Genomic DNA, 22,037 nt, shown 5'->3' with positions numbered 1-22,037 from the left:
ACTGAGGAATCAAACCCAGGGCTTCATGCATGGTAGGCAAGCACTCTACCATTAGACCACATTCCCAGCCCCTGTATTTTTTTTCCTGTTTATTTTTAATTAATTTATTTATTTTTGTCAGTTGTGGGACTTAAAGTCAGGGCCTAGGCACTGTCCCTGAGTTCTTTTGCTAGTGCTCTATCACTTTGTGCCACAGCTCTACTTCTGATTTTCTGGTGGTTAATTGGAGATAAGAATCTCATGGCTTTCCTGCCCTGGCTGGCTTTGAAACGGGATTTTTAGAACTGGGTCTCCTGAATAGCTAGGACTACATGCCTGAGCCACCAGCACCTGGCTTTACCTTCCACCTTTTCTTGTTTTTCAAGACTTGTCCAAATTTTTATACTTTCCTTTGTATCTTCATAGCATTAAGCTTAAATATACTCCATGTTTATTGGTCATTATTTCAGATAAAAAAAGACCTAATGTTGTCCAGGGATAAAAAAGGTGAATGAGATAAGATTCTTGCCCTACGATCATCACAGTGTAGTGAGGGAGATAGAATTATAAACTCTTTTGATAAAATGACCTGAGTACGAGTAGTAGTAAAGACATACACGCCAGGGCTAACCAATGAGACTGACTTAAAAAAGAAAAAGAAACAAAATGATGTGGGATTCAAGGCATGCTTAAGTGTTTAGAGCACCTGCCTAGTTACCAAGCATGAAGCCCTGAGTGTTTACTGTTAAATAGATATATAAAGCATTAGACACATAAAACATTTACTTGCCAAGTATTAACTCAGTTCTCCATATGAAGTCCTGCTGGTGTTACTCCTGCTTTGGGAAGGAATGTAGATTCAGAAAAGATGAAGTATCTGCTCAAGGTCATATAGCCAGTAGGAGTTGTAGTTAGACACAAGCAGTTTGGCCCTGGGTCTGAGCTCCTAGTCTTCATATTGCCAAAATGAACTTGCCCCGAAATGTTCACCTCAGGATTGGGGGGATGTTGTGGATTCTGGGAAAGTGGGAGAAGGGCCTGTCAGTAGAAAGGTTGTCCTGTATGGATGATTTGGGTCCTTCTGGCGTGTGTGGGTTGCAAGGTAGATGTGGCTAGTAAAGAGTGTGTAAAGTTCATAATGATAAAGTCTCTAGGCAGTGGGGAGTGGTAAAGGGTTTTAAGCTAGGAAATAACATCTTCTCAGATGAAAATAGTATTGCAGACTACTCTTATGTGGAGTTGATTGATGCTTCCTTTTAGACAAGCAAAGACTGGCAGAACACAATTGTAACAACTCGATGAGAAATGGTAGACTCAGCAGTGAAAGATTAAGGAGAGGACATGGTGAACTGGAGTCATGACTTGAGTGATAAGAGTGCCAGCTATGTGAGAGATCCATAGTTGGGGGAGACTACTCACCTCGTGCCTAGTAGGGCCATGGTTGGGGGGGACCCCTACAGCGTCACGTCTAGCTGTGGTAGGGCAAGAGACTACCCGGGGTGGGGCCGTGGTCTTTTAAGCCACCAGCTCAGTACTTGGTAGTGCTCCCATACTGTGTAGTAGGGAGTTTGGTTAGCTGAATGGGAGTGGCAGGCTCACTCAGCCGATTGGGTTCGGTTTGCTGAGTGGGAATGCCAGGCCTACTGCTTAAACTCAGAGTTCTGGTAGGGATGAGCTGGGGGCTCATTAGGTCCAATCCAGCCTTCAGTTTTTGCCTTGTTCTGTTTTAAAATTGGTACCAGTTTTAGATGTGGACTGGCCTCTGGCTGAGCCAGGTCGCAAGCCTGGTATGTCCCCTCCCACCCAGTTGCAATTACAGTTGGTAGAGAGGTGAACTTGGGTGGCTGCCTGCCTTGCTTTGGTTTTTCTAATTGAAACCTGGTCAGCAAGACAGTTGGGGACAAGATACAGGCTCCTCCCCCCAATTAATAGTGTCTTGTTCCGTTTTTGGAATTGGTACCAGTTTTTAAATGTGGCTTCTTGTTATATGAGTCTTTGTTATTCATTAGGACATCTCTGGGGAATAAAATGTTTCAGCCTTAGGCTGGGTCACAAGCCTGGTATGTCCCCTCCCTTCTGGTTGCAATTGCAGGTGGAAAGGGAGATGGGGCAGCTAATGCCCTAGTCATAAATTGGGCTAAAAACTGTCAGGCCACTGTGTGGGCTGAGTTCAGCTCCAGAGCATCCCTACCCAGCTTTCCTTCAGCAAAGGTGTTTGATATGTTAATATGTTAATGTGGAGCAAGCCCTGGAGTAATGGTCCTGAAGGATGCTAAAGTGCTTTGTTAAATGTTTTATCTTAAATTTTGGTCATCTGCAAGAGTAAAATTGGCAAAAAGATCTCTTGCTACAAAAAATTATTCACAAGAGTGTGTACATGTATCAGCATACTATGTAAAAAATGGATGAGTTTAGGTTTAAGCTCCAAGAAAGGCCATCAAGTTTGGGCATTACCAAAACTCTCAAAGGATTATTGTATTATTGTTTTAAAGAGCAACTACAGTTAAAAGGTTTTTCTAAGGATTCTTTAATTTACAAATTTAAAAATCTGGTATTTTAATGCAAAAAAAAGTGCCAGCTATGAGCAAGGATATAGTAAAAAAAAAAGTTTCCTAGGAGATGGACTTGACAGATTCTAGTGACATAAGTACAAGGACTGGGCAAGGGAGAAAAAGAAAATGCAGAATAAGAGCAGGTGCTGGGAATATGGCCTATTGGTAAAGTGCTTGCCTCACATACATAAAGCCCTGGGTTCGATTCCTCAGCACCACATAAATAGAAAAAGCCAGAAGTGGTGCTGTGGCTCAAGTGGTAGAGCGCTGGCCTTAAGCAAAAAGAAGCCAGGGACAGTGCACAGGCACAAGTTCCAGCCTCAGGACTGGCAAAAAAAAAAAAAAAAAAAAAAAAGAGAGAGAGAGAGAGAGAGAGAGCATAGAGAATCAAAAGTATCTTTGGTTTCAGTAAGTTGCCTTAAAATTGCCTATGAAGTCTGGCACCTGCCACTCTTATAATCCTCTACTCAGGAGGTTGAGATATGAGAAATGAGTTTCAGAACCAGTCTTGACAGCAAGTCTACTAGACTCCATCTCCAAAATAACCACCAAAAAAACAGGGTAAATGTTTGACTCACGTGGTAGAGTGCTAGTTGAGCCAGCAAGCTGAGCAAGTGCTAGGCTGAATTCAAACCTGAATTCAAAAAGTACTACCTAAGGCATCTAACCACTTTCCTCCAAAGCTGGAAGGTAACATCTGTCAGTGTGGACTTTGTCCTTCTTCTACTATTTCTTTATTACTAGAACAGTTCTTGGCACTTTGGAGGCACACAACACATTTATTTTTGCTAGTCCTGGGGCTTGAACTCATGCCTGGGCTCTGTCCCTGAGCCTGTCTGAGCTAAAGGCTAGCACTCTATCATTTGAGCCACAGCACCACTTTGGGCTTTTTCTGTTTATGTGGTACTGCGGAATTGAACTCAGGGCTTCATGCATGCTAAACAAGCACTCTACCACCAAGCCACATTCCCAGCCCCTTAAGGTATTTTAATTAATAGATAACTCCAAGTATATATGTTTAGTTGGGAATTTGAAGTTCTTATTGGAAACTTTGAGCAAAAGGTCTGAGTTAGAAGCTGGGTGCGGATGGCTTACTCAGGAGGCTGAGATCTGAGGATTGAAATTTGATGTGCCCAAAACAGCTGAAAGTAGGGCCGAGGCTTGAGTGATAGAGTGCTTGAGCAAAATGCTGAGGGACAGTGCACAGGCTCTTGAGTTCAAGCCCCCAAACCAGCACACACACGAAAAGGTCTGAGTTAGAAGTGTAAATTTGAAGTTGTTAACCAAGAGTGGTTGATGTTGCCAACATTAGATCCCACCTCAGGGAAAAGCAGTGACCAAAGAGAAGAGATTACTTGATTCAGCGAGAGGCTTAAGAAGAGAGTGAGTGGAACTTCTAGAAGTTGAGAGCATTTTAAAGAGGAAATGGTGAGTTGTGCTAAGGAAAAATACTATAGAGAAGCCAAGAAGACTGAAAAGTATCATTGGGTTTGAAAATTAGGTACTCGGGAAGATTTTGTGAGATCGGGGCTAGACTTGAATAGAAGAGCAGTATGTGAGTAGATCTTTTTGCAAATAGGAAGATCAAATGATCAGGTGGACAGCTTAGCCTTATCCAGGACAGCGTAGCCATGTATGAAGCTTCGAGAGGGCAAAGATGGTAGTGAGGCTGCATTTATATATTTATAGAAAGATTTGTTGGTAGATCTGAGGGAAAGATAGCTGCTGGTATTTGTCTTCCTGCTATATGAGAGTCAAGATCACTTGCTGAGAGTGAGGTATTGTAGAAAGCTGACATGGGAAAAGATTGGAATAGTTGCTGCAGGGAATCAGGAGAGTTGATCATACCAATTTAGGAGTATAGAGTGGTTTAAAAAAATCTAGTGGGAGGGACTGGGGATATGGCAAGAGTGCTTGCCTCGTATACAGGAGGCCCTGGGTTCAATTCCCTAGCACCACATATACAGAAAATGGCCAGAAGTGGCGCTGCGGCTCAAGTGGCAGAGTGCTAGCCTTGAGCAAAAAGAAGCCAGGGACAGTGCTCAGGCCCTGAGTTCAAGGCCCAGGACTGGCAAAAAAAAAACAAAAAAAAAATCTAGTGGGGGGGCTGGGGATATGGCCTAGTGGCTAGAGTGCTTGCCTCGTATACATGAGGCCCTAGGTTCGATTCCCCAGCACCACATATACAGAAAATGGCCAGAAGTGGCGCTGTGGCTCAAGTGGCAGAGTACGAGCCTTGAGCAAGAAGAAGCCAGGGACAGTGCTCAGGCCTTGAGTCCAAGCCCCAGGACTGGCCAAAAAAAAAAAAAAATCTAGTGGAGTTTGAAGAACTTTTAACTGGTAGCGAACCAGTACAAATAGTTGTGTATTTAGCCATACTCAGCAGCTAAATGTAAAAACAAGGATAGTTGCTGATTAAGGATCCTGAGTGTGAGAACTTTTTTTTTTCCTGTGCTGGTACTGGGCCTGAAACTCAGGGTCTTGCACTGTTCATTGGCTTTTTCACTAACAGCTGGTGCTCCACCACTTGAGCCACAGCTCCACTTCTAGCCTTTTGCTGGTTACGTGGAGATAAGAATCTCCAGGCTGGCTTACAGCCTCAGTCCTCCTGAGTACCTGAGCTGGCTTTGAACTCTCAGTCCTGCCTTAGCTTCCTTAGTGTTGGGATTATAGTATGTGTCACCTTGTCCAGCTTAAAAAATAAAAAATAAATAAATAAAGGATTAACCCAGGTGCCAGTGGCTCATGCCTCCCTATTCAGGAGGCTGAGATCAGAGGATCACAGTTAGAAGCCAGCCAGGCAAGGAAGTCCATGAAACTCTTAACTCCAATTAACTGCCAGAAAACTGAAAGTGGTGCTGTAGCTTAAAGTGGTAGAGTGCTATCCTTAAGCAAAAAAGCTCAGGGACAGCCCCAGCCCCTAAGTTCAAGCCCCATGATCGACAAAAAAGAGATTCAATGCATATTGCTATCTTACTAGTGTCAAATGTTTACATTTTACCAGTAATACTAATTTTTCTTGGGTTAGTTGTGTATATTATAATCTATCCTAATGGAGTTGAATTCTAGTCAGGGAGGGCCATTACAAAGTTTAAAAAGTATAGTAGGTGGTAAATAAATGCTGCAAACAAAAATGGAGGAATCGGCATTGTTAGGTGGGGAGGGTACAGTGATTTGAGCTGTGGTTTTAGACTGGGTGGTAAGGAAAGGCCTTCCTGAGAAAGACTTTAAGACTTGAAGAAAACCTGGTTTGCTTCAAGTGGCTCACAACTGTGATCTTAGAAACTCAGGAGGCTGAGATCTGAGGATTATGGTTTGAGGCCAGCTCAGACAGACAAATCTGTAAGACTCATAAACTGGCCAGCAGAAAGAAGCTGGAAATGCTTCAAATGGTGGAATGCCAGCTGTGAGTGAAAAAACTGAGTAAGACTCAGTTCAACTCCTAGTATTGGCACAAAAAGAAAAAAGGGGTGGGGTGGGAGAGAGGACCTGGGAGAGGAAGAAGGGAAGAAGAAAGGAGGAGGAGGGGAAGGAAGGGAAAGAAAGTGTGCCATGCACGTAGATATTTGGAGGCAGACTGTTCTGGGGAGGAGAAAGATGTTCCTGTATGTCCAAGGAATAACAAGGCAAAACCATATGGCAGGAGTGCTGTGAGCCAGGGCCATAGTGAATTAGAGATCATGTCAGGTGGAGTTTTTATAGTGCCTCCTGGACCAACATGAGGGTTTTGACTTTTCCACAGGGTGAACACCTTGTATTTTTTTTCCTGTTTAAGTTAAATTAATTTTATTTTAGTTTTTTGATTATGTAACTAAGGAATTGAGCCTAGGGCCTCATGCATGCTAGGCAAGTAAGTACTCTACAACTAAGCCTGAAGCCCTTGTTTGTTTGTTTTTTGCCAGTCCTGGGGCTTGGACTCGGCCTGAGCACTGTCCCTGGCTTCTTTTTGCTCAAGGCTAGCACTCTGCCACTTGAGCCATGGTGCCACTTCTGGCCATTTTCTATATATGTGGTGCTGGGGAATCTAACCCAGGGCTTCATGTATACAAGGCAAGCACTCTTGCCACTAGGCCATATCCCCAGCCCAGCCCTTGTATTTTGAATACAAGAATCAGTTCTAGTTTAATAAGATGGTGGACAGAAGCCAGACACCAGTGGAAGACTATTGGAATAATCAAAGTTACTTTTGTTTTTTTAGCAAAATATAACTGATTTCTTAAAATTTACTTTTTTTTTTTTTGTTAGTCTTGGGACTTGAACTTGGGGCCTGGGTGCTGTCCCTGAGCTTTTGTGCTCAAGGCTAGCACTCTACCACTTGAACCACACCTTCTTTCCTGGCTTTTTGGTGGTTAGAGGTACGAGTCTCAAAGCCTTTCCTTCCCTGACTGGCTTTGAACCTTGATCTTCAGATCTCAGCCTCCTGAGTAGCTAGGATGATAGGCATGAGTCACCGGTGCCTAACTCCAAATTAGTTTGGTTTTTTTTTGTTTGTTTGTTTTTGCTGGTTATTGGGCTTGAACTCAGGGACAGTGCCCAGGCCCTGAGCTTTTTTTGCTCAAGGCTAGCACTCTACCACTTGAGCCACAATGCTACTTCCAGCTTTTTCTGTCTGTGTGGTACTGAGAAATAGAACCCAGGGCTTCATGCATACTAAGCAAGCATTGTACCACTAAGCCACATTCCCAGCTCTCCAAATTACTTTTGTTTTGTATTTTTCCAGTCCTGGGGCTTGAACTCAGGGCTTGAGCACTGTCCCTGGCTTCTTTTTTTGCTCAAGGCTAGCACTCTGCCAACTTGAGCCACAGTGCCACTTCTGGCCTTTTCTATATATGTGGTGCTGAGGAACCGAACAAACCCAGGGCTTCATGTATATGAGGCGAGTACTTTACCACTAGGCCATATTCCCAGCCCCTCCAAATTACTTTTTATCACACTTTTTTATTTACTTCATATTCACTGTGCTAGTCTTTTGACTAGAGTAACAAATACTTAAGTCAGTCTCTGACAAGGTACAAAGTTTATTGGTCCAGATAAAGATTAAACACTACTGAATGTGGTCAAGTGGAAAATTTCCTCAAACTGAACTCATTAGTTGAGGAAAGTTAATTAAATGTTGGGGATTCATAAGTTGTTTGCATTATAGCTTTTTCCTTTAATAAAATTTACAGCTTTTATGTAATTAACATTAAATTTGTAATATAATGTTTTATCAATTCTAAGATGCAGTTAAATGAAACATCTTGTTTTTTGAGATTCTGGGTATTCAACTTGAGGCCTCATAGTTGTACATTTTTCATTTTTCAAGTAATTATTTTTAAGTAGTTGGATAAGGAGTTTCAATTTCATAAGTCAGGTTATGAGTATAGTGCATCTTTTTTTTTTTTGTTTTGTTTTGTTTTTTTTTTTTTTTTGGCCAGTCCTGGGCCTTGGACTCAGGGCCTGAGCACTGTCCCTGGCTTCTTCCCGCTCAAGGCTAGCACTCTGCCACTTGAGCCACAGCGCCGCTTCTGGCCGTTTTCTGTATATGTGGTGCTGGGGAATCGAACCTAGGGCCTCGTGTATCCGAGGCAGGCACTCTTTGCCACTAGGCTATATCCCCAGCCCAGTATAGTGCATCTTGATCAAGTGTTTTTTGTTTTCTTTTTGTGCCAGCTCTGGGGCTTGAACTTGGTGTGAGTGCTGCCTTTAAGCTTTTTTGCTCTACCACTTGAGCTGCAGTTTCATTTCCAGATTTTTTGGTAGTTAATTGGAGGTAAGATAGTCTCCTGAGTTTTCTTGCCCCGGCTGGCTTCAAATCACCACCCTCAGATCTCAGCCCTTAAGTAGCTAGGATTGGATTATGGGTATGAGCCATTGGCACCTTTTTTTGAATAGTGTTTATGCTTGGGATGGCCTTGATTATGATCCTCTGATTGACACTTTCCGCACAAAACCCAGATTTGTGGTATGCCAACACTTCCAACTATAATTGGTAAGGATGAGATCTTGCACACGTTTTGCCTGGGCTGGCCTCAAACAGCAATCCTCCACATTTCTGTTTCTTGAGTAGCTAGGATTATAGGCATGAGCCACCAGTGCCAGTGAAAGATCTTTTTCTATATTCTTTCACCAGTGCCTAGTGAAAGCCCTTCTTCTAATCTAGATATATAGGTAAAGTGAGCTTCAGTGCTTTCTTAGATTTGGAAGGAAGAAAATTATTACCAGTTAATTTGTCATCAGTTGAGAGATAGCCCTACTGCAAATGTGCTAAAATATAAATATATACATCTAGAATTGATGAAATGGAGCAATTAACTTTCAGTGAAATTATGTCCTGATGGAGAGATTTCCTTTTAGGGACTGGCTTTTCTATTATACATCCTAGTTATTAGAGAAAGGACATTTTTAGGTCTCATGAGCTGGGCACAGTGGCACATGTTTGTAGTCCCAGCTACTTGGGAGGCAAAGAGGGGGATCATGGTTCATGTTAGTCTAAGCAACTACCCCAACAAAAAACCCAGCTAGCAAGACCCTACTTCCAAAAACAACCTGAGCACGATGGATCACAGCTGTAATTCCAGCCACACAGAAGCATAAACATAGCTAGGAGGATTGTTGTTCCTGAAGTTGAGGGAAGCATGGATGAAATTTTAAGAATTTAGTGTAGGATCAGGGGATATTATTCAGTGTAGAGCACTTGTCTAGCAGGTACAAAGCCCTAGGTTTCATCTCCAGCATTATAGGTGGGAAAATCATCTCATTGACAAGCAAATGGAAGCTTTTAAGCGGGGAACTTATCTAATTCTTAAAGCATATTGAAGTTTATAGTATTATTTATGGCTTTATGTTAGTGTTTTTCTTAGTACATCATATATTTCTAATAGGTTTATATTTGCTAGTTGCATTGTATATTCCTGAATTAAAAGAAGTAATGTCTTTTCTTTTACTCTGAAAGGTAGGCACATCCCTTAAATTAGAATACTTGATCTTGGGCTAGGAATATGGCCAAGTGGCAAGAGTGCTTGCCTCCTATACACGAAGCCCTGGGTTCGATTCCCAAGCACCACATATATCGAAAATGGCCAGATATCGAAAATGGCCAGAGAAGTGGCGCTGTGTCTCAAGTGGCAGAGTGCTAGCCTTGAGCAAAAAGAAGCCAGGGACAGTGCTCAGGCCCTGAGTCCAAGGCCCAGGACTGGCAAGAAAAAAAAAATAGAATACTTGATCTTTTTTTTCTTTTTTCTTTTTTATTGTCAAACTGATGTACAGAGAGGTTACAGTTTCATACGTTAGGCATTGGATACATTTCTTGTACTGTTTGTTACCTCCTCCCTCATTCCCCCCTCCCCCTTTCCCTCTCCTCCCATGAGTTGTTCAGTTGGTTTACACCAAACAGTTTTGCAAGTAGAATACTTGATCTTTAATGTGCCATCTTCTTGGGAAATAGTTTTCTTTTTAGACAAAATGATAATAGATGGTGATTAGCTTAGCGATGTGTGCAAAGCTGACTTTAATTAAACAGTATAGAATCAAACTTACCCCAATATAGTCCCTAATATAGATATGTAGATAAAATGAGTTTCAGTGGGTTGTTTTTGTTTTTTTTTTTTTTTAGATTTAAGATTCTTCTCTTTTTTGCGTAATCTTATTGTCTGAGAGAAGAATTAAGTTACATGAAAGCACACAGAGCCAGTGTGGTTCATGCCTGAATCCAAGGCCTTGAGAATTGAAGGCAAGAGAATTGAAAGTTCAAGTCCTGCCGAGGCTATGTAACAAAACCCTAACAAAATTTAAAAAAATTTAAAGAAAAAAATTTTAATTAAAGTGTTAATTTCTTTTTCTAGCTTAAAGCAATAAGTGTAGATCTCCAAAGTGATGCTGCTCTACAGGTGGACATCTCTGATGCTCTTAGTGAAAGAGATAAAGTAAAATTCACTGTTCACACAAAGGTAAATGAGATTTTGTATTATTGTAGCTATCGTGTTAATTTTGTGCTAGCATTGTGTTTGTAATAAAGATGTTCTTTTTGTGCTGGTCCTGGGACTTAAACTCAGGGTCTGGGTGCTGTTCTTGAGCTTTTTTTCCCCCTAATGCTACTTCTCTACCACTTGAGCCACTGCTGTTCCACTTCCAGCTTTTTAGTGAACTCATGGCCTGGGTGCAGTTCCTGAGCTTTTGTGCTCAAGGCTAGTGCTCTACCACTTATCCACATGTGTACTTCTGATTTTTTTTTGATGATTAAGTGGAGATAAGAGTCTCTCGGATGGGCTGGGAATATGGCTTAGTGGCAAGAGTGCTTGCCTCCTACACATGAAGTTCGATTCCCCAGCACCACATATATGGAAAACGGCCAGAAGGGGCACTGTGGCTCAGGTGGCAGAGTGCTAGCCTTGAGCAGGAAGAAGCCAGGGACGGTGCTCAGGCCCTGAGTCCAAGGCCCAGGACTGGCCAAAAAAAAAAAAAAAGTCTCTTGGACTTTCCGGCCCAGGCTGGTTTCACACTGTGATCCTCAGATCTCAGCCTCCTGAGTAGCTCAGATTACAGGTTTGAGCCACTAGTGCAAGAACTTGTGTTTTTCTTTCTTTCATTTAAAAAAATTGTTATTATTAAATAGTTGGACAAAGAGGTTACAATTCCATAAGTCAGGCTATGAGTACAATACTTCTTGGTTAATGTCACCTTCCTTGTTCTCCCTCCATTTCCCCCCTCTTGTCCCTACCCTCAAGTTATATAATTCATTTTTTACATAATATAATGACCACATTTGCTCACCCTTCCTCCATTCCTGGGCCCTCTTTTCCCTACCTCCCCAAAACATAATGTTTCCACTTCTTGGTATTCATTTTGATAAATAGTCCTTTATTCATTTTGATGAACAGTATTTTACTTGCCGAACTTGTGTTTTTAATGTAATTGGAAAGAACTGTTTTTTAGTTTGTAATTTCTTTTTTTTTTTCTTGGCCTTGAGGCTTGAACTCAGGGCCTGGGTGCTGTCCTTGAGTTCTTTTTGCTCAAAGTTACAGCTGTATCATTTTGAGCCAATGTGCCACTCCTGGTTTTCTGGTGATGGATTGGAGATAAAACTCTCACAGACTTTACTGCTGAGGCTGGCTTTGAGGCTGGCTTTGAACTGCAGTACTCAGATCTCAACCCCCTGAGTAGCTAGGATTTGGGGTGTGAGCCAGCCCTTGCTATCTTAACAAGAAGTTAAGATAACAAAAAGATGTCACCCTTTGTGTCAGTTCTTTTTGCTGGCTAATTGGAGCTAAGAGTCTCAAAGATTTATCTACCTTGGTTGGCTCTGAGGCGAGATTCTCAGCTCTCAGCCTCCTAATCAGCTTAGGGTTATAGGTGTGAGCCTTCAGTGCATGATTCAACAGGGTAATTTTTTTTTTTTTTTGGCCAGTCCTGGGCCTTGGACTTGGCCTGAACACTGTCCCTGGCTTCTTTTTGCTCAAGGCTAGTGCTCTGACACTTGAGCCACAGCGCCACTTCTGGCTGTTTTTCTATGTATGTGGTGCTGGGGAATCGAACCCAGGGCTTCATGAATAAGAAGCAAGCACTCTTGCCACTAGGCCATACTCCCAGCCCCTTAACAGGGTAATTTTTAAATGATGGAAACAGTACAGTATGATAACTACCCATTGGCTTACTTCCCCAAAAAGAGGTAGTTTTTCTGTTTATCTTACGATTTTTCATATACAGTTTAAAGTCTCTGATAGTCTTTATATTTAAAAACAAGGATCTAAAATGTTTATTAAACTACATCTTAGTGTAATTTTGACTTTTATTCAAAGGAATCTTGTATCTTTGCAGAGTTCATTGCCAAATTTTAAACAAAGTGAGTTTTCTGTTGTCCGACAACATGAAGAATTTATCTGGCTTCATGATTCCTTTGTTGAAAATGAAGACTATGCAGGTTACATTGTAAGTTACAAAGATTTCATTTCCTGGAAGCTTGTTTAGATTCTTATGTGTTGCAATCTTGTTTAGCATTTTACTAACAAAATTATTTTTTCTGTGTGTGTGTGTGTGTGTGTGTGTGTGTGTGTGTGGTGTGTGTGTGTGTGTGTGTGTGTGTGTGTTGGAACTAGGGCTTGAACTCAAAGTCCTGAACCTTGAATTCTTGTTGTTGTTGCTGTTGTTGCCAGTCTTGGGGCTTGGACTCAGGGCCTCAGCACTGTCCCTGTCTTTTTGCTCAAGACTGTCACTCTACCTCTTAAGCCACAGTGCCACTTCTGGCCTTTTCTGTCTATGTGGGGCTAAGGAATTGAACCTAGGGCTTCATGTATGATAGGTAAGCACTCTACTGCTAAGCCACATTCCCAGCCCTTTATTTTTTAGTTTTTGCTGGTCCTGAGCCTAGACTCTGGGCCTGGACTCTGTCCCTGAGCTGCTTTTGTTCATGGCTAGCACTCTACCACTTGAGCCACAGCACCACTTCTGGCTTTTTCTGAGTATTTTATTGGCCATAGGACACTCATGGGCTTTCCTGCTCATGCTGACTTTGAACCTCCATCCTCAGATCTCAGCCTTCTGAGTAGCTAGGATTACAGGCATGAACCACTGGCACTTGATTTACAGCTCAGATTATAGTGAATGAAAAATTGTGTTTTTCTTTTCTCGTTCTATTCTTAGCTTTCCTCTCTACTTTCTTATAAGATAGTATTTTTTTCACTACTTTTAATAGGTGAAATGTTCCACATAGACTAAGAGCATATCTTATCAATCATTATAAAACTTGTGCTCATAGAAAATAAAATAAAAACCTGGGCTGAGCTCAGCATTGTGCCTGTCCATGTAGTAGGAACTCAGCAAAAATGTATTGAACCATACGTTTGGTTTTTTGGTGTTTTTTGTTTTGTGGGTTTTTTGTTTTTTTTTTTTTTTTTGCTTTCTTTGGTGTAACACTTTTCTTCATTCCTACTCTTCCTGTCCTTCCTCCCCCCTCCCCCCTTCCTTTCTGTTGCAATGCAAGGGATTAAACCCAGGACTTTGTTCTTGCTAAACAGCTCTCCTCCCTAATATCTCTTGCTGGATAGTATTGTTAGTATTCGTTTATTTTCTTTAAAAAAATCACAGTAGCATGAAACTCTTATTAATTCATTAATTTTAGAAGTATGTTGATATTTAATTATAACCTTTGCCTACTTCTGAAAAATATATGAATATTTGCTATTAATATTCATTCAGTAGGTAGTCAGTCACAGCTTAGTGCATATAGGATTTTGAAGATTCTAGGTTACCATGAAGAAGCCTGCAAGTTGATACTTGAGAACTATTCCAATACCTAGAAAATAGTATTGTGCTGTATTTCCTCTTTGGTAAAAAGAATCTCAAGGATATCAATTGATCTTGTGAAATTCTTTAATCTGAATTTGGCTATTTCTGGTGCTCAGTTTAGGATAACTTCAGCTTTCTCAAATATAGTCTTTCATAGTTGCAGTACTACAGTGCTGAAAGAAATGAAATAGTTTCATAAAACTAGTGATTGGTTTTGTTATAGATCCCACCAGCACCACCAAGACCTGATTTTGATGCTTCAAGGGAAAAACTACAGAAACTTGGAGAAGGAGAAGGGTCAATGACAAAGGAGGAATTCACAAAGATGAAACAGGAACTGGAAGCGTATGTGATGGTTTTTGTTATTGGCCTTTGTTAATTGTGCTTGTTTTTGTGCTCTCTTATATCCCGTTCTTTAGTGTTTCTCCATGATATCTTTTTGAAAGACACAAGTTTAAGTCATATAGCTAGTCTTAATGATCATGATCAGAGCCTACAGGAAAATTACAGAATAATCTTCTCCATTGTAAATTTTTTAAAGTTTTAAGTGACTAAAAATTGAAAAACAAGGATCCAAGAGCTTATTTAAAAAGAAGCAGTAGAGCAAAATGTAAACTGTCTTTTTGTTTGTTTGTAAGACCTAGGTTATTACCAACTAGTTCTCTTTTTTTCAACATGTGCACTCTAGTACAACTAATACTTCCCATAGAATACATACTGAACAATTGTCTGTTTAAATATGATGGTCCCTCCTCTTCTATATATTAACTTCTTCTGCCTATAACCAAAAGGAAAAGGAGCAAAGTAATGAGAGAATAGTTAAGAATTGTTTTTCACTGAATGACTGGTAGTTTTGTATATACTGAAAATGTATTAAATCCTTAGAAAATTGATAATTCATTTTTTTATTTAACAGCTTTGCTTAAAATACAGAATCTCCACTTTTATTAAATGTGTGAATTGCCTATATTTTATTATTTTCTGTATTTTTAGAATTGTACAAGGAAATTTTCTTAAATTATTGTCCTTCATCTCGTTCTGGTCATTTTTTTCCCTCTCATGCATTCCTTTTCTCTTACACTTAGTTTCAGTTTTCAAGCATATTATTCACACTACCACTTGACTCTTCTTCAGAATTCGAAACAAACTCTTAAAAAGATAATTAGCAAAGTAGGTCTTTGTTATAGCATAAAGTGACAGATATGTTAAGAATTCTGTCAGTACTAAGTACAAATAGTCTGATAGCAGACAGATGTATACTTGAAAATTTCAGACTGAAAATTGGAAATTAGCAGGGCACATTAATATTGAAGAGTCTGTGATTTTCCAGTGGCCCTGATCATGATTCTTTTGTGGTCTGGTTAGGGGTTGGATAACAGAAAACCTTGGGTTTATTCTACTGCTACCTCCATCCTCTGCATCCTTCTTTTTTGTCTTCACTGAATGACTACCCTCACAGAGATCAAACTTCTCCCAACATTGATCTGCTGGTTTGCTGGTATGTAAAACTTACCTTCTTGCCTGTAGTTGAAGCAAGAATGTTGGTCCTTTTCCTTGAGTGTTTTTCCCTTCCCCAAACTGACATGTTACAATATTGTTGCTGGAATTCATTGTTAATATTAAAATACCTTAAACATATTTCTTTGATGTAACTCCAAAAAACAGTCTCTAGTGTCTCTTGTGTATTTGGGTCATTAAATAAAAGTAATTATTAACACTGAAAATATGCTTACTGAGATTTGGGATTTGATATTTTTCCTACTAAGGTATGTAAAAGCAATAATTATATACAAATTGAATTGCTAAGGTTGTATAGATAATTTCTCTAGAGGTAAAAATGAATATTCCAATATTGATTTTTAACATCCTCTTACATAGTAAGGAAAGTTTATAAAACTTAAAAATATTAACAGTTGGATATAATAAATACTATTAACTAGCATGAATATTTTTAAAGCTGTGTTTTATATATTTAACAGTTCAATTAAAACCTTTGTTTACATGAATTATCTTTGTATTCCTAAATTTGTATTTAGATTAATCCAAAGAATATTTGCTAAAAATTTTTCTTGAAAATGACTGGTTAATAATTTTGTGTGTTGTTTCTAGTGAATATTTGGCAATATTCAAGAAGACAGTTGCAATGCATGAAGTGTTCCTATGTCGTGTGGCAGCACATCCTATTTTGAGAAAAGATTTAAATTTCCATGTCTTCTTGGAATATAATCAAGATGTGAGTATCAAATTAATCAAAGCAGTGATGGAGTTTTTTAAGTGTCATTGGGAAAGGCAGGAAGTAGTTAGAAAAGCACTAGACTTTTTTTTTTTTGGTATAGGCTTGAACTCAGGGCCTGGGCACTGTTCCTGAGCTCTTTTGCTCAAGGTTAGCACTCTACCACTTGAGCCACAGCTCCACTTCTGGCTCCTGGTAGTTAATTGGAGATAAGAATCTCACAGACTTTCTTGCCTGGGCTAGCTTTGAACCTCAATCATCAGGTCTCAGCCTCCTGAGGATTATAGGCATGAGGCAACAGCACACTAGGCCTTTTTTATGATTTTTTTAAATTGTTAAGGCAGTTTAAGTCATCACCTTTTCAGTAGTAATACCAACATTTCAGTAAAGCTTGTGTGGATTAAAGTAGTAATGATAAATCATGTTATAGGTCAAACATCTCTAATCCCAAGTCTAAAACTTTTTCATCACCAACATAATACTGAAAAGATTTTAGAGCATTTTGCATTTCAGATTTTAGAATTAGGGATGCTCATTTGCTGAAGTTTTAAGATTCTATAAGCCAAGGAACTCTAAAATATGATGCACTTCTGTTCCCAAGCATTTTAGATAAAGGATACTCAACTTGTACTCCTAGAGAACTTAAGAAAACGAGTTATTGGGCTGGAGGCATGGTTTAGTGGAATCATGCCAGCCTAGCAAGTGAGAGGCCCTAAGTTCAAACCCCCAGTGTGGCCAAAAAAGGAATAGAGGGGAAAACCAAAGGAAAGAAAGAAGTAAAGTTATTAAATAAGTTGATTAATGTTTCTTAAATTTCAATTTAGAGTTTTCTTTTTTTTCTCTCTCTCTTTTTCCCCAGTGCCAGTCCTGGGTCTTGAGCTCAGGGTCCGGGTGCTGTCCCTGAGCTTTTGTGTTCAAGGCTAGCACTCTACTTCTTGAGTCACAATTCCACTTACAGCTTTTGTTTTGGTAGTTAATTGGAGAAAAAGGGTCTCAGAGGCTTTTTTGCCTGGGCTGGCTTCAAACTGCAATCCTCAAATCTCAGCCTCCTGAGTAGCTAGGATTACAGGTATGAACCATCAGTACTTAGCAAATCATTGATTCTTGATCTGTTGAACATACTTTCTTTAGTACTTATCCCTGTTAATTTCGCTTATAACCTTCCATTTCTGAAAACTACAGTTGAAAAAGAAAATAAAGTGACTACGATTTAAAGATTTTTTTTCATTTACAGTCTTAGCAAAAACAAAAACAAAAAACGAATGGATAGGTTCTACAGATTTTGCCACCAATATTTTTGGATGACAAAACTAATGCATAATTTTAGTGAAAAACAAATGTAGCATAATATTTAGACTTTTGTGTGTTTGTGTTCATATGTATGTTTACTTTTCTGTTTGGCTTTAGTAGATAAGAGAGTACATATTATCCTAGCTGGGTACCAGTGGCTCATGCCTGTAATCCTAGGTACTCAGTAGGCTGAGATTTGAAGCTAGCAGTTCAAATTCAGCTGGAGCTCATAGTGTGTCACACTGCCATATTATTGTTTATGACTCGGAACTGTAAAGAATACAGGCTGTGTCACACATTATAAGAAACTACAACAGGGGCTGGGAATATGGTCTAGTGGTAAAGTGCTCGCCTCATATACATGAAGCCCTGGGTTCAATTCCTCAGCACCACATATATAGATAAAAGCCAGAAGTGGTACTGTGGCTCAAGTGGCAGAGTGCTACCCTTGAGCAAAAAGAAGCCAGGGACAGTGCTCAGGCCCTGAGTCCACGCCCCAGGACTGGCAACAAAAACAAAACAAATAAGCAAAGAAACTACAACAGTGTGTGTTGGGGTTACTGAAAAATACATGGAAATAGCAGATGGTAGAAAATTATCATTACTTTCTTATCTTTATAAATTGGTTTTTTGTTGGATGTAGAGCACAGGTATGAAGTGAGGTCATTTCTAAGTACTATCCAAAGACTCCTTTACAATGCCAAAGCTGTTAGTACTACCTGACATTATATATCTGAAGTTTTTGTTTACATATTCATTATCTAGTTCCCCCTAATAAAATGTAATCTTTCTTTTAGTGCTGGTTACTAAGACTTGAACTCAAGGCCTCATACTCTCTTTAGCTTTTTTTGCTTAAGGCTCTCATTCTACCACTTGAGCTACACTGCCACATCTGTTTTTTTCTGTTTATGTGGTACTGAGGAATCAAACCCAGGGCCTCATGCCTGCTAGGCAAGCACTGTAGCACTAAGCCACATTCCTCCAAAAAGGTTTTTAAAAATCCCAGAAAAAAGCCAAATTCTGTTGTCATACCCAACATCTTTTTTTGTTTTGTTTTTATTAGCTTCTCTATCATCTTGAAAGAAAACATCCTTTTTTTTGGGGGGGGGGGCAGTCCTGGGCCTTGGACTCTGGGCCTGGGGGCTGCCCCTGGCTTCTTTTTTTTTTTGGCCAGCCCTGGGGTTTGGGCTCAGGGCCTGAGCACTGTCCCTGGCTTCCTTTTTGCTCAAGGCTAGCACTCTGCCACTTGAGCCACAGCGCCACTTCTGGCCATTTTCTGTATATGTGGTGCTGAGGAAATGAACCCAGGGCCTCATGTATACGAGGCAAGCACTCTTGCCACTAAGCCATATTCCCAGCCCCATGCCCCTGGCTTCTTTTTGCTCAAGGTTAGCACTCTACCACTTGAACCTCAGCACCACTTCTGGCCTTTTTTTATATATGTGGTGCTAAGGAATTGAACCCAGGGCTTCGTGTATACAAGGCAAGCACTCTACTACTAGGCCATATTCCTAGCCCTATTTTGAGTAGTTTGTTAGAGATAGGAGTCTCACAGATTTTCTTGCTCAAGCTGCCTTTGAACCATAATCCTGAAGTCTCAACCTGCTGAGTAGCTAGGATTGCAGGCGTGAGCCACCCTTGCCCAGTGTCCCACAAGAAAAGAATTAAGTATCATCATTAAAAACAGCTCCAGGGGCTGAGAATATGGCCTAGTGGCAAGAGTGCTTGCCTCGTATACATGAGGCCCTGGGTTTGATTTCTCAGCACCACATATATAGAAAATGGCCAGAAGTGGCGCTGTGGCTCAAGTGGCAAAGTGCTAGCCTTGGGCAAAAAGAAGCCAGGGACAATGCTCAGGCCCTGACTCCAAGCCCCAGGACAGGCAAAAAAACAAAAACAAAACAGCTCTGATAAAGCAAGGCTAACTACTGTGTATTACAAAGCAGGCACATTCACAGAGGTATGGCACAGTAAACAATTTTAAAAGCCTAAGTCTTAATTTTACTTTTCTAGCAAAGAGCCCAGAGGATGGTATGACACAGCTCTGGAAAGAAAACATACTTAGTTAGATAGGATTTTCTTTCATTAGTGGCCCAGTTGTAAGTCCATATTCCCTTCAGGAACTTAAGCTAAAAGCCATTTTTTTAAAAAGCCGGCACTGGTGGCTCATGCCTGTAAATCCTAGCTACTCAGGAGGCTGAGATCTGAGGATCACAGTTAAAAGCCAGCCCAGGCAGTAAAGTCCGTGAGACTCTTCTCTCCATTTAACCACCAGAATACTGAATGTGGCACTGTGGCTCAAAGTGGTAAAATGCTAGCCTTGAGCTGAAGAGCTCAGGGACATCGCCCAGGCCCAAAGTTCAAGCCATACGACAAAACAAAACAAAACAAAACAAAAAACTGCATTCCACAACCACCAGATTCATACAAAGATGACCAGATTAAAGCAATCAAGAGTCAACCTAACTGTTGAAGCAAATCTGTCATTTGAGTAATGAGAACTTCAGAGGAGTTGCCAAGTAGTACTTCAAAGCTTCCAACAACATTTCAAACAGAATCAGTAGCTAGACACTGCTCATTTGGATGTGTTTGGGAATGCTGGCATTAAATATTTAGTCATCTGTTCACACATACAGGAAGGGGAGATCAGTTACTACTGTACTTTCTGTTCAACCCAGGTTATAAAGATTGCAAGCATTGGTTGTCTTCAGTTTACCTCCAAGTCTGCAAATGCTATAACCATATCCTAAGAACACAAAGGACAAAATAAACCATATCTATATTATCTGGGACCACTGCATTGATCAACTGATCCATTCCTTTGTGCTATTGTTTTCCCCCTAGTTCTGATGTTCTCATCATGACTAGATGAGGTGTTTTGTTTTAGTCAGTTGTGGGGCTTGAACTCAGCCTGGGCGTTGTCCCTAGGCCTCTTTGTGCTCAATGCTAGTGTTCTACCACTTGAGCCACAGTGCCACTTCTGGTTTTTGTTTTTTTTGTTTGTTTGCTTGTTTTTTGGCCAGTCCTGGGGCTTGGACTCAGGGCCTGAGCACTGTCCCTGGCTTCTTTTTGCTCAAGGCTAGCACTCTGCCACTTGAGTCACAGCGCCACTTCTGGCCATTTTCTATATATGTGGTGCTGGGGAATTGAACCCAGGGCCTCATGTATACGAGGCAAGCTCTCTTGCCACTAGGCCATATCCCCAGCCCTTCTTGTGGTATCTTACACCCTGTTTTTCTTTCCCTTCCCTAGGTCAGGTAGACATATATACGATACATAATGTACCAAGAACATATACAGTAGCCCCGTGGCCTACACCCAAGAAAATTCGCCTAGGGCTTTAAATGTAATGTCGATATTAGACAATATGTTGACAGTAGTCTTATATGAATGTACATACATAGCTTTTGAGCTTTTGTATTCCACTGAGAGGTCAATTTTTGACCTTTTTATGTTGAGTAGTTGTTTGGTTTTAGTTACATAATGTTGGGTCGCTGACCCAATCCTGTGGGAAATACCATTTGACAAGCAGTTTTTGGTTTCACAGACCTAGTCTCTACGTCTCTCCGTCACCCCTTCTTAACAGTCATATATCAGGGAGATCATTCCCCTTTGTTTTCTGTGTTCTAGGCTTGTCTCGCTCAACATTATTTGTTCAAGTTCTGACCATTTCCCTGCGAATAGCAATATTTCACCATTCCTAATCGCTATGTAGTATTCCATTGTGTATAGGTACCATATTTTTTGGATCCATTCATCTGTGGAGGGGCATCTGGGTTGTTTCCATATTTTGGCTATTGTGAATTGTGCCACGATAAACATGGAAGTACAAATGTCTTTTTGATATCTTGGGACCTGCTGTTCAGGATAGATGCCTAGGAGTGGTATGGCTGGGTCATAGGGTAGGTCTATTTTGAGCTTTTTGAGAAACCTCCATACTGTTCTCCAAAGTGGTTGTACTAATTTGCACTCCCACCAGCAATGGAGAAGGGTTCCTCTTTCCCTGCACCCCCTCCAGCATTTGTTGTTGCCTGAGTTCAGAGTATAGGCCATTCTAACTGGGGTGAGGTGGTATCTCAGGGTTGTTTTTATTTGCATTTCCTTTACTACCAGGGATGTTGAACATTTCCTCATATGTTTCTTTGCCATTTTTATTTCTTCTCTTGTGAAGTCTCTCTTTAGCTCCTTTGCCATTTCCTAATTGGTTTATTGGGCTTGGAGGGGCTTAGTTTTTTGAGTTCTCTGTAGATGACAGATATTAGGCCTTTGTTGCTGTGCTAGTAAAGATCCTTTCCCATATGGTTGGCTGTCTTTCTAGTTTGGTGGCTATGTCCTTAGCTGTGCAGAAACTTTTTAATTTGTAGTAGTCCCATTTGTCGAGTCTCTCCTGTATTTGTTGTGCCCCTGGGACTATATTCAGGAAGTTCCTTCCTGTGCATATAAGATCTAGCGTCTTTCCTACTCAGTCCTTCAGTAGTTTCAAGGATTCAGGTCTGATATTGAGGTCCTTGATCCATTTTGCGTTGAACTTGGTGCATGGTGATAGGCTTGGGTCTACTTTGAGTTTTCTGCATATGGCTGCCCAGTTCTCCCAGCACCAGTAGTTGAAGAGGCTATGTTTATTCCATTGTATGTCTTTAGCTCCTTTGTCAAATATCAGCTGACTGACTGTAAGAATGCCGTTTTATTTCTGGATCTTCAATTCTAATCCATTGGTCTTC

General features: G+C 40.5%; 1 protein-coding gene across 2 annotated transcripts in view; it reads left to right on the top strand.

Moving 5' to 3' along the window:
* Positions 1-22,037, top strand: part of Snx6 (sorting nexin 6) — a 55,917-nt gene that overhangs the window by 5,019 nt on the left and 28,861 nt on the right. For both annotated transcript variants that reach the window (XM_048361971.1, XM_048361970.1), the window contains exons 3-6: positions 10,355-10,459; positions 12,327-12,437; positions 14,017-14,138; positions 15,903-16,026. In XM_048361971.1, coding sequence (XP_048217928.1) covers positions 10,355-10,459; positions 12,327-12,437; positions 14,017-14,138; positions 15,903-16,026 — 462 coding nt within the window. The remainder of the gene's footprint in view (positions 1-10,354; positions 10,460-12,326; positions 12,438-14,016; positions 14,139-15,902; positions 16,027-22,037) is intronic.

This window comes from Perognathus longimembris, chromosome 14, assembly GCF_023159225.1.
Source record: "Perognathus longimembris pacificus isolate PPM17 chromosome 14, ASM2315922v1, whole genome shotgun sequence".
NCBI lineage: Eukaryota > Metazoa > Chordata > Mammalia > Rodentia > Heteromyidae > Perognathus > Perognathus longimembris.
Note: the sequence above shows the minus strand (reverse complement) of the source record. Positions and strands in the feature narration are given on the sequence as shown.